This window comes from Uloborus diversus, chromosome 2 (assembly GCF_026930045.1).
Source record: "Uloborus diversus isolate 005 chromosome 2, Udiv.v.3.1, whole genome shotgun sequence".
Taxonomy (NCBI): domain Eukaryota; kingdom Metazoa; phylum Arthropoda; class Arachnida; order Araneae; family Uloboridae; genus Uloborus; species Uloborus diversus.
In genome coordinates, this window is record NC_072732.1 from 81075851 (window position 1) to 81089293 (window position 13443).

At 32.0% G+C, this 13443-nt stretch overlaps 2 protein-coding genes across 4 annotated transcripts in view; one reads left to right on the plus strand and one right to left on the minus strand.

The window, feature by feature from the left end:
- The window catches only part of LOC129217134 (methyl-CpG-binding domain protein 4-like), a 35944-nt gene extending 30039 nt beyond the window's left edge, over positions 1-5905 (plus strand). For all 3 annotated transcript variants that reach the window (XM_054851392.1, XM_054851391.1, XM_054851393.1), the window contains exons 7-9: positions 392-541; positions 911-1014; positions 5626-5905. In XM_054851392.1, coding sequence (XP_054707367.1) covers positions 392-541; positions 911-1014; positions 5626-5685 — 314 coding nt within the window. In that variant the 3' untranslated portion in view covers positions 5686-5905. The remainder of the gene's footprint in view (positions 1-391; positions 542-910; positions 1015-5625) is intronic.
- Positions 5906-10067: 4162 nt separating this feature from the next.
- The window catches only part of LOC129235255 (serine/threonine-protein phosphatase PP1-beta catalytic subunit), a 39334-nt gene continuing 35958 nt past the window's right edge, over positions 10068-13443 (minus strand). The window contains exon 8 of the mRNA XM_054868967.1: positions 10068-11168. Within this exon, the coding sequence (XP_054724942.1) occupies positions 11070-11168 (99 nt within the window). The 3' untranslated portion in view covers positions 10068-11069. The remainder of the gene's footprint in view (positions 11169-13443) is intronic.

A 13443-nucleotide genomic window follows, 5' to 3' on the forward strand; every position in this document is an offset into this window, starting at 1 on the left:
TAAAAAATGAATAAATAAACAAATGAGAAATTGGCAGGAAACTGCATTTTAGGTGAAAATAGTTTCAGTTCATAGCAAAGCCTCCAAAGCAGTGAGGATCAAATACAGATAAAATTTCCCTTTAAATGCTTAATTAGCAGCTTTTAAGAGGCTGTTTGCATTTGCACCATGTTTAATCAGTTCGTTTTCTGTTCTATTTACCTTAAATTTTCTCCAATTTCCATTTTATTGCTAACTTTTTCAACTGCTTGGCAAAGAAATTCATTGCTTCTTTTTTCAATATTTTGATGTTGATTTATAAGTATTAAATCATAAAAAGTCATTTGCATTTTATCCATTCTTACACTATTGTGCATTTTATTCTCTTTTTGATTTTTTGTTTGTTTTTTAGGTTTATGTGTTAAAAAAGTTCTTCCGGAATTTTTTTCAAAGTTTCCCTCTCCTCATGCAACACTAAATGCGAAAATATCCGATATTGTGAGCACTTTGCAATGTCTTGGACTTCAACAAAAAAGAGCTGCCATAATTTTAAAATTTACTGGTAAGCTTTCACTTAAAGACTATTTTAAGATTTTTTTTTTCTTTTTTAATCAAGATATATTTTTTTCACTCAGTTCAAACATTTTTTAAAAGTCCATTATTTTACCTTTTGTTTCATTAGTATTGCAAAGCTATTTTAAATTGCATGTTACATCGATTTATAAGAAGGAAAATCAAGCCTAATATTGAGAGCACCATTTCTGTATATTTTAAGCAAATATTTCATGTGTCAGTTCTAAGAATTTCCCCATTTTTTATGTTTGTTTTGCTTTTCGTTTTAAGATATGTCATAAACAATTCTGGTTACTATAACCAAAATTAGCTGTAATTGCATATTTTATTAATTATGAACAGCTGCCTTGATTTGCAGATGAATATCTCCATAAAAGCTGGAAGTATCCAATTGAACTACATGGCATTGGGAAGTACGGAAATGATTCTTATCGCATATTTTGTGTAAATGAATGGAAACAGGTATGTGCTTCAAGTTTTCTTAAATGTTTAAGTTGAATGATGTGTGTGCTGATTTAGACAGGGAATCTCAAAAGATCGTTTATGAACTTTACTTGCTGGACTGATATCATGATGAACTGGATTTACAGTAGAATTTGTGTTTGAAAATGCAAACTGCAATGATCGGCGGCTGATGGGAAGCCTAGCCAGAGGCGGATCAGACTTATGGCTGCCACTATTCGCCCACATAACTCCCCTGGACATCTGCAGGTGGGAACACATGAAGTCCATGGTGTACAAGATGCCCTTAACATCAGGCATGGGTCTCAACACCAGGATGGCAAAAGCAAAGACCCCCCCCCCCTGTTTTTTCTTAATGTGAAAATTTTCCAATTCTTGCTTTGTGCATATATTATCTTTGTTTAGATTGTTTTTTATTATTTAATTTTATTTCATCTAGTATTCTTATAATCAAATTTATTAAAAAACAAAAATATCAATCTGTTCTAAGATGTTACTTTCAATGTTTTTAAACGGTTCTTAAATTTCAATGTTTAGTTTGTGTAAAGCTTTCATGTCCATAACTATGCTTTTGTACCTGTTTAATTCTCTTCTATTTTTGTATTAATCTAAAGCTGGGAGTGGTGTAATGGTAAAGCGTTGGCCTCTTACACCCAAAAGCGCAGGTTCAAACCTGACCCCAGTCTATGGTGTTTCAAAATGCAGAAAATCAACAGCATCCATGTTGTATGATTATGCAGCATGAATATATCTCTCGAGTACTTGTTTGGCTTTGAATTTTCTTGGCAAAATTAAATTCCTAGTGCAAATTGGCATCAAAGAGATCCCAGGTTCCTCTTAACTGCTGTGGAAACGGGCATCAAAATTCAAGCGGTAATGGTATCCACAGGCCGAGGACTGCTGATGGCCTTTGAAAAAAGTGAGAAAGGTGACAAATTTGAAAACAAAGGTGACTAAAAGGTGACAAAAAAGTAACTAAAAGGTGACCAAAAGCAATTTGTTAAGAACTCAAAAAACAGAAAAGGATTATCCCTTTTTACTGACTTTTACCAAAATAGCCCTATATGCTTTTTGTAAAGATTTCTACAGTTTCACTTTCAATATATGTTTTAATTTTTTCCATTTTCTTAGTTTCTTCTTCACAATCCTTTCTTTTTTGCTCTTCTTTTTGCTTCTGCTTCAATTCCAAATCCTTTTTCCTTTCACATTCATCCATGTATGTTGTGTAATTTACGTGTGCTTGTTGTGCACATTTAATTATTTCTGGACCAATTGGTAAAGAAAGCAAATGAGGATATTCTTTTACAGCGTCTTTAACTATAAGTATGCTGTTTAAAAATCTTTCAGTCCTTGCTGTCTTATTTTCACCAAAAAGGTGCTTTGAAATAGAAAATAGTCTTTCAATGTCAGCATTACCATGTGATAATGCAAGTGAAGCTTTTATCACCTTAGAAACATTAGATCATTGGAAGTTGAGTCCTTTTTTTAAATGTGCTGCTGCCAGTAGATATCAATAGTTTTGTTTTCGGATGCTTCATCATCTTTTTCCAGCTGCAAAAGTTTCCATTCATCTTGTAACTTATCGAGTGGAACATTAAAAGGCATGATTTTGGCAACCTTTATCAAATCCTTACAGCTTCTAGATTTACTTCTCTCTTTCGGATCCAAAAATTTAAAACTTTTCAGTAACCCCTTTGATATGCAACTTTTTTCTATTACATACTTGCATGCAGTCATACAATGCTTTTTAACAGCTCTTAAAAACATAACCTTTTCAATTTCTTTCAGTTTTGACAGTTCATCTGTCACCGCTCCACTAACAACGAGATCTTCAAGAGTTAGTCTGTTACCAACTGCAAACAGTTCATCTGTGTCTATGTTTAAAAAATCAACTTACTTTATGACAGAGGCTTTTATAACCCGAGCCATAAAAGTCTGAACAACGGTCTCTATTTCTTGGTACAATTTATGTATCATAGGTGCTTGGCATTGAAAGCGTTTCGTGAACTGCATAAACAAATCAGCAGATGAAAAGATAAAATGCAGCTCAGCTTTTATAGAAGGTCTTTTTAAAACATTTGCAACAGCTTTATATGACCTGCATTGCATAGCTGAATTCTTTTTTAAAGGCACATGTTTAAAAAAATAATACTGAAGAGCATCCCACTGTTCCAGTAGTCTCTTTGCTGCAGGTCCAAGGGTAAGCCAATGGGTAGTTGTGTGTTTCAGGAACTTGCGATGAGGTGTATTTAGTTGAGCTTGCACTTCTTCGAAGTCCACCTAACGGGAAGGCCAACCATCAAAATAGCTTTAAGTACTAAGAAGAAGTTCAGATGCTTCTTCACCTAAATATTGCAATACTTTGACATACGCATTATGCATTGTATAAATAATGCAAGTACCAATATTTATTAGGCTTTTTTCTCGTGTCTCAAGGATAATAGCGTCAAACAACGTAAAAACCTTTTTATTAACATAAGGACCATCCAAAGGAAAGCATGAGACATTTATTCATGGATAATTACTCTCGGTAAGTGCTTCACATAGTTTCTCAATCGAAATTTCACCAACTGCCTTGGCCAAGAAGAAAGTTTTGAGATGCCTTGTTGTGATGCAACATTGGCTTTCAGACCAATATTTTATTGTTCGTTGCAGTTCTTTTTTGTCTTTGACATTGGTAGTTTCATCAAAGCTCAAAGTATAATAGGATAAACATGCTTCCTTTAACATACATTCCCGAAAATAAGGAGCAAGTCCATCTGCAGAAGGGATAGAAAGATTGGTTCTGCTCATATTGTGCAATTGCAAGCGATAAAAAAATTCCCTGATTTCCCGGTAGCATAGCTATTTTTCTTAAACAACAACAAAGTGGGGGGGGGGCATATTTAAGGCTATTTTTTAATTAATTTCACTGCTAAAGCTATCATTCAGATACTTTTCAAAGATTTAATTATTTTTTTTAAAAAATCCTAAGACGCATTTCAAGAAAGGTGAAAAAAGGTGACAAAAGTTGCAAAAGGTGACTAAAAGTAACCAAATTTTCAAAAGGTGAGAAAGGTGACTGACTCCTCGGCCTGTATCCATCAATAGTAGTGCAACATGAAAGAATGGATGCTATATCGGGGATTATATTAAGTCTGCAAAAGGTAAAAAGCCTCTAACGCAGTCCCATTAGAGAGGAAGAAGAATTTCTTTCTCCTTTCTTCTCTTTGTCCTTTTTCGTATTGAAACTACTGAGAATGTCGAACTTTACTTTTCAACTGCACATTTCTATTTGTCGAATGAGCTAAACTCAAAACTAGAGACGTACCGAGTACTCGGTAACTACTCGGTACTCGGCCAATTTGCCGAGTACTCGGTACTCGGCCAAATTTTGATCAGATACTCGGCCAATACCGAGTAGTTGCAAAAAATTGAATATTGTCCAAGACAGATATTAAAATTTATAAAAAAGCGCAAGCATATTTAATATTCTGCAATCATTTACAAGTCAATTTTAAATTTTGAGAATAATGAAGTTTTTAATGCTTTAATGGAATAAATCTTTATTTTAATGTCCCCAAAGTTAATAAAACTTATTTATTAAGGGGTCAATCATTTATCAAGGGGTCATTGTTTTAAGCTATTTAAATCTCAGGCTAACATGGATATTAGGAAAAATTATTATTTTAGCAGGGTAGTGGAACCTTGGAACTTTTCTGGAAGAGGTGGTAATGAGCAAAGGAGTAGACAGTTTTAAGAGGGCCATTGATCTTCACTGGGGATTGTAAATTGACTAGGACCAGTCTAGCTGGGCCCAGAGCCTGTTGCTGGTCGTCACTTTTGTATAAAAATTGTGCAAAAAAGGTAAGTATACAAAACATGGAACTTTTACATAAAAAATAGATTTTTGCTACAAACAAAAATTAGTTATAAGAAATAAAAAAATTCCTTTGCTTAAAAAAAGGGAAATAAAACAACGTTAAAAGCATAGTGCAGGAACACTGCAGACACATGTTTTGGCATTACAGGAAATTCCTTTTTCAATGCACAAAATGTGAGCTTGTAGATTTAAATGCATCCGACAAAAGTCGGATTTTTTTGTCGAATGTCTTAACATTCTTTAGCTCACATTTTATGCACTGATAAAGACGTTCCTTGCAATGCAGAAACACGTGTGTGCAGTGTAACTGCACATTTGCTTTATTTGCTTTTAAAAACTATTTATGTTTGGTGGACTAGAACTAAAATAGATTGGTATAGTTTGTCTTAATTCCAACTTGATCAATCATACCTTTTATTTATTTATTTTTAATTTTAAAAATAATTTTTTTGTAAAATTTTTGACGTAAACAAAATTTTTTAAATAATGCATAATTAAATTTCAGCAGGAATTTAGTTTTAAAAACTTTTATATGGAAAAGAGGTCTATACTACTATTCCAATAAGTTCAAAATTGATCACATGTGTGTCAGTGGTTCTTCTTAAAACATAATTGGTACTTGTTAACTCGCCCGAGTAGTGAAATGCCGAGTACTCGGTACTCGGCCAAAGTGCTACTCGGTACGTCTCTACTCAAAACTATATCTTACAGTTTTAAGATAAGTGAACTAAAAAGAACTTTTTTTTTAGGTCAAGCCAAAAGACCATATGCTTGAAAAATATCATGTATGGCTGAAAACATTAAGGTGATATGTGGGTTGTTAATGTAAAAGATCATAGTGTGATAGCTAATTTGTTAATAAATGTACATATATTTTAATTACCTAATGTAATGTCTAATCAGTTAATTGAATAGACTATTTTATGCTTATTAAATTGAAATGAAAAAAATGTTTCTTTCAATTGATTGAAAATTTTTCTCATGCTTTTATTATTTTTAAGGACATTTTCAAGTTATTAATAAATTGATAACCCAAATTTTGTCAGTCTAACATCGCTTATCAATTCTGTCTCAATATTTTGTTTTTAATAACCTGAAAAACGAAACTATTAGAAATTGTGAGCTGAAGCAATTTAAAAAAAAAAAAAACTATTTTAAAATGTTTAAAAACAAAAATCCAAATGAATTTTTAGTTCAGTAAAAGTATACCATTGGTTGAACACATAAAACTTTAACCAGAGAACAGTGCCCCTTTTTAACCCATAAGACCCATTTTTGCAACCATTAGTCCTAGATACATACTTCAAATTGCAAAATTGGTTAGAATATTCTGCAGCATTAAGATATGAGATTAAAGATATAATTTCAGATATGATTAGAGTTAAAAATTGTTAGAAACCATGCACAAGACAAGATTGGATATCGCCCTTCTAAAAGGAGGACAGGCTGTAGACTAAAGTGGGCCCAAAAAAGGAAAGTTTTGATAAGCAACTAATAGCAAAAAAAAGTTGTGCATTTCCATTCTAAACATGGAAAAAATAATTAAAAAAATTAATATTTATGTCTTCAGATCTCGCATTGGCAGCAAAGTTTGAAAAAAAGGTAAAAAAATGGTCAAGTTTCAAATATTTTTATAAAAATCTAAATGTTCAAAATTTTTGTTCTAAACACTTTTAACTGCTTTCTTTTAATAGTATTTCAATATATCTTTGAAAATATTTGCATTCCTTTACAGTTTTAGTTCACGCATACGCCGCAAATTTACGTGAAATCAACCAAAAATCCGACGTTTTTAGCTTATTTTGTATATTGCCGGATTTCTTCTTTTAGATCCCAGTTATGAAATTTTTTACAGTAAATGTGCACTATACAGCTTTTTGCTGGAACTGCAATAATATTGCAGTTCCAACAAAGGTTTAGGCAATTAGGCATTAACAACCCACCCCAAGTAGGTGGTTGCACTTTTTATTACCACCCAGCAATTCCCAAGAAGACTGGACTTAATGACAAGACTTATACATTTGTAAAGTAACTTTCATAACAATTACATCGTTTTAAACAAGTTTCTATGTTTTGATCAAAGTGTGAAGTTGGACTTACGACCCAGTTTTGGCACAGATGTTTGAAAAATATGAAGGTTTTCATATAAATCCATCCCTTCAGTCTAATACCATAAATGAATTTGCAGATTCACTGAACAGTTCCGCTGCCCCGTGTGTGATATGGGAATTTTAAGAATACATGTATATTTTCTATAAAGGATATAATATCCTTGTTATTCGCATCATCACTGAAGCGGAGGAAGTACACACATTGGCCAGTCAACTAACTGCTGTAGTTTGAATCTTCAAATCTTAATATTGATGGAAGAAATTCTCTTATAGCTTTGAATTGATTCTTGCCTGGTAGTTTTTTGCATTGTATAGATACCCTACTATAATCAAACTCCTTTATATTTCATGTTTAATGCATTGCCATGACCAATAACAATTTCTCAAAAATAACAAAGTAAGCATTTCTTTGAATCACCGGATCCACAATGTTTGGAAGATTATCACACATTTGACTTGTACATTTTGTAACTTTAAATAAATAGTACAGCTCAATGTTTTACCGAAGTTTGTTCTTTTCTCTAAAATTTTAATTACATCAAACCATAGAAGCATTAATTTTTAAAAATATTATTTACGAGTGCTTTCATTCGTAGTAGTTTAGTTTAAATATTACATAGCCCCCCGGCACTCCGTTAGCGAAAGCTAATGACTAAAACGTCTTAGTTTTGTGGAAGCAAGATCAAATTCATTTTCTTTTCTGTATTACATTAACAATATCCATCAAATACTTTTGCTTGATTTTAAAGTCAGTTTCCAAAACTTCCATTTATCCCAACCGAGTTCTTTCTAAGTTAATAATATTTAATTTTACAAAAATAGTTGATGCTTTACCCATAATTCAGTAAATGTTCCTCTTTAACGCTTCGGCCGTAAAAGGGGTAATTAAACTAGTTAGTGAGTCGGTAGGTACGGTGTTTTTTTTTTTGGGGGGGGGGGATGAGATCAGATATGGATTTATGTGAAAACCTTCATGCTCGTGATCCTCAATGCAAAAATTGAGTCACAAGTCCAACTTCAAACCTTGATTGAAGTTTAGAAACTTGTTAAAAACCAAATAGTTATTATTTTAAGTTACATTACAAATGTAAGAGTCCTGTCAATAACCATTCTTCTTGGGAACTGCAGGTGCAACCAAGTGCCACCACCAAATTTTGGTGGGATCTTGATTGTTAATGCAACATAATTTAATTGCAGTTCTAGCAAAGAGCTGTATAGTGGACATTTACTGTAAAAATATATTCAACTGGGATTTAAAAGAATAAATACTGCAATATACAAAATAAGCTAAAAACGTCAATTTTTGGTTGATTTCATTTTTTTTTAAAGCTTATGGGCGAACTAAAAACTGTAAAGGAATCTAAATATTTTTCAAGATATATTAAAACTATTAAAAGAAAGCATTTAAAAGCATTTAGAACAAAAATTTTGAACATTTAGATTTTTATTAAAAAAATTTGAAATTTGACCATTGCCAATGCGTGATCTGAAGACATAAATATTAATTTTTTAAATTATTTTTCCCATGTTTAGGATGGCAATACACAACTTTTTTTTTTTTTTTTTTTGCTCTTAGAAGTTGCTTATCAAATTTCCTTTTTTCTACCCACCCAACTATAGAAGTAAAAAAAACAAAATACTTATATTTTTCATTGCTGTTGAAAAATAAATGCAGTTATACTAAGATATAGATAAAACACTAAAAAAGCTTGAACCATTTGAAAAAACTCACTATGCATAGATATAATTTTGAACCCTTGTTAGCCATTATATTTTTGCCCAAAAGATGTACATAATTGACTGCGAGCTGTGTGAATATTGTTGTCTTACTAATGTTAACTTTTTTGTATTTGAATTGCTTTTTCAGGCATGTGATATACCTAAATAAAATGTAGTATATCTTGGGGATTGTATAAAAGGTTAGATTTTGTATTTTTCATATCTTAACTCTGCACCTTATTTTGACCATTTTTGCAATTGAAAGTATACATCTTGGGATAACAGTTGCAAAAATAAAGGTCTGGCAGGATAAACGGGAACAACCTGTATACATGTATATGTACAACAGAATTTTAAAACTTCTTCCATTTACAACTTTGAATGAAATAAAATATCTCTTTCACTTATTTTTTTGTTTCAACTCCATGAAGACAATAATTAAGGCCTTAGTGACATAAAATCCCATCACTATTTTTTCCTGCTAGATTTATTCAGGTGGAACTGTCTTAATTTGGCCGATTGCCAATTTCCATTGCTAATGTGGCCATACAGTATAAAGCAAGGCTCATTAACCAATACAGCAACAACGTTCACTTTACTCGAGAAAGAAACTGTACAAGTTTGGTTTCCAAAATGTTTGAAACGTGAACCTTTCACATCAGATGTCAAGTCTTAAGACTAATTCTTCTGTCACTCGCTGCAACATATCAAGATCAATAGTCATTCATTTTCAAACAAGATGCCCCTGCCCCCCCCCCCCCTTATGACAAATGTTCCCCTTTCCTCAATAAAGAGCTTCTTAATTGTAGGAGTTGACAAGGTTTCGATGACGATAATCAATTTCTTCTGCGGCCACATTGCTCTTCAGACTTAACTCCAGGCGATTTTTTTAATGGTGTTACATCAAAGATTGTGATTCACAAGAATTGCGCTAAAAGATTACAATTACATTTTCTAAGATTGATTGGGACATGTTGCTGCGAGCAAAACAATAATTAGAATTTAGATTTGATATCTGCCAAAATATGAAACATCCATAAATCTAACATTTTGGAAACAAAACTTGTACAGTTTCCTTCTCCAGTAAAGTCAGCATTGTTGCTTTATTGGTAATATATTTCAACTTATTGAATCAAATATATTACCAATAATACAGCAATTTAAGGCTTTCAAACCCCATAGGACATTTCAATATGTATATAATCAGAGATTGACTAGGGTGGCATGAAAAAAAATTATAATTCTTTAAAGGATGCTGCGAGTAGGAAAAGTTAAAGAACCTCTAGTATAAAGCATGAGCATTGTTATAAGACTCTATAAATTTCACAAGAGTAATAAGAAATAAAAAACATTTCTTAAAACTACACTTGTTTATTGAATACTTGTTCAGAAAAAGGTATCTACACATTTTGTTTCTTCCCAGATTCTACATGAAAGAACATCAAGTTTTAAAAAATAAACCAGTTTTTAAAAGAAATTTTTTCAATTTGTTTTGAAATGTCAAAATATTGCAAAAGTTCTCAGGTAAAAATGTCAGCATTCTACACAAACATACTATTGGACCAGTATGAGAAAATGAGTACTTAAGAAACTGATAATTCTATAGCAATCAGCAGTTGAACAATATACATGGCAGGATTCCTCTCAGAAGAGGGACACATAATTTTTACCTTATCGCTTTTACCAGTTTCTCAAGTAGAAGAGGAAAGAAATTTATTTTACAACTGAATCATACACATAAGTTTTAATTACAAAACTATGAAATAAAAATATACACATTTAAAATGATGAAAAAGTTCAGTACAAATGAAAAAAAATTTACAGAATGAATAGTTTGAGAAAAAACATAAGATTTTTCCATCTCATCATACACAGCACAAATAAATCAAATTACATCTTGGCAAATTGATATACATTCCTATTTGCTATTTTAAATCAAGATTATATTCAAGCTCATGGGTAATTATGTCTTGTTGCATAATGTTATCTAAATAAATATTAGGAGTCACCGAAGCAAACTATCTTATAAATGCAATCAATACATTATAAAATATTTTAAGAGGTCTCAAAGAATTCTATCCTTACAAATTATAAATGTAATTACAACTAAAATTACATCCAGCTACTTAGCTGGAACCCAACTTGTTAAGAAATATATATATTTCCTAACAAAAAAATGTGCACTTCAATCTTTTTAAATATAATATTTATATAAACAGGCTTTACATGAAATAGCTTTATGAGAAAATATTCAGTGAGACAACACAATAAAGCTATAATAAAGCAATATATGTCAAGAGCTTTGCTTTCAAATTATAGAAATATCAGAAACATGAGAATAACAATGTACACAGAAATATTAACTATTTCTTTTTTACAGGTCCTCGTGGCGGTGTAACAGGTCTCCCCGAGTTCAACCCCCCGTATTGATATTTGGCTTTTTTCTCAGAAGGCTTAAGAATCTAAAAAATGGAAGGAAAAAAAAACAGAAATGTGACTTTAGTAATTTTAAACACACAATATTCAGTTTATAGCATACATTTCCTGTCAGTTAAACATTTTACAAAAAAGTAAAATACAGTGGATGCTACTCAATGTGACCACATTCAAATAGTTTTTATGATTTCAACAAGCGCGCCCTGCAGCTGCCTCATAAAGTAGTATATTTCATTTTAATTGCCTGTTTCCTTCACAACTCATACGTTTAAAATGGGGACAGTCATTTGCTTGTTTTGTCGGCAACATGATGGGTGAATTCAACATAACTAAAAACATCAGGGTTTCTTATTCAACTCGATCAATAAAGTTGTCCTTCAGTGTCCGTTATACATAGCACAGCTGCAACATAGCACAGTTCGACTCAGCCACAAATACTTCTTAATAAGTTTTGGCCATTTTCCTTCAATCTACAGATCTGTGGCTGGATTATTGACATATCTTTGTTTACTACACGTTCTTTTGTGGATTCTTGCATCTTACAGTACTGTAACCATATTCTGTGAACACAAAGTTTTCCTGTCCTAATTTTGTAGATATATCTTCTACTTTTTGACGCAACACTGAGCCATTAATGCGAGCATCCTTCTCAAACATTTGTAAGATTAAGTTTCAATACTGATTCAACAACTCAACATGTTTGTCCTTTCTGCAACTTGGTTTCTTTTTTAATTCAGACTTTCATACATAGTGCATGAAAGTCTGAATCAAATTGAGATGTATCCAAGATTCATAAATTTTACTCAGTGGAGCAGCAGCATTTCTGTGGCTTAATTTTTAGAAATTTTTTGTAGAGATCTCTTTTGTAGAGACCTTCTCTTCAAGAGTCAAGATGTTCATTGTTCAGTTTTGTCTTCATTGTGGAAAACAATAAGAAAGTTTGTCAAAAACTGCAAGACATAGATGTAGTATTAACTAGATACATGAGAAACCGGTTCCATGAGCAACGAGCAATAGACTTTTGCCGAAGCCTGATGGGATGGAAACTGCGCTGCATCCACATAAGCTACTTTTGCCCATCTTTTTCAAGTTTCGCTTGATCAATGATGGCCAGTGGCTTTCTCTACGAAGTTGTGATACTACATCTAAGCTGCAAGACAGAGGACAAATAGTCTTTAACACATCAAGGTTCACTTGGAATTACATACTGAAGCAGAAGGGGTAGGAATAAGAGATGGAGATTGCCCACCAGGAAAGGGACTGTCTTCTAAGTCTGCAAAAATTAAACGATAACGATGAAACACATTTTCCTTTTTTGAAGGTCAGTTTTGAATCTGCCTCTCAGATAAGGCTTCAGTATCTTTGTGACTGAATTTAAGGAGGTTTTCTAGTCTAAAAAAACTTTTTTCTTCATATTCTCAAAGTTTAGACCTTTAAGAATAAGTTTCTAAGAGGATTTACAGAAATTGAAATTATTTTTGGAGTTAACTTTGTTAAAATAAACTCTTTTGCTGAAATGAGACTGCAAACTTTATAAAGTGCGTTTTTCTCAAAAGTAGTTTTTTGATACAGTTGACAAGATATCTGAAGTTCTAATGCACCGATTTTCTTGAAATTTGGTACAGACATTCTTAGTACTATCAAAATTGTCTCCAGGTAGGGGTTTTTGTATTTTTTCATTTTTATTACTTAAAAAAAATACTAAAGTTCAAAAAAGGAGCAAAAAGAAGCCATTTTGTGAAAAAAATATATTTTCAAATCGGCTACATCCAGACAATTCTACATCCTTGTTTAATAAGAATTAACCTTAACTTTATGTTTCAGATTACCTGAAGGATTGGAATCATGTCAACCAGGAAACCCCCCCTTTTTTGGAGTCCCCACTTTGCCAGCCTCCACCAACTACAATTTTAAATTTTTTTTTTTTTTCAACTATCATACATTTTTATACTTTTAAAGTATTAATAAAATCTAATAAAAATGGATAGGGAAAATAGCTATTTTTTTTCTCTCTATTACACCCATAAAATCACCTTAAAATCACAAGCCTCTAGATTAGAATACCCCCTTAAGAGAACAACAATTTATAAACCGAGAGCAGGCTTTCTATTTGAAAGAAATAATTTCTGAGAATTGATAATAATTAAAAAGTTGCACTACAAAAAATCGTTGATTCTTTAATGTGTTATGTAAGGAGACAAGACTCGAACATTTGGACAACAGTAAATGACTCATAACACTAACTGAAAACATACACCATCATCCACTGTATTTTATTCCTTTTCACTAAACTAATTCATG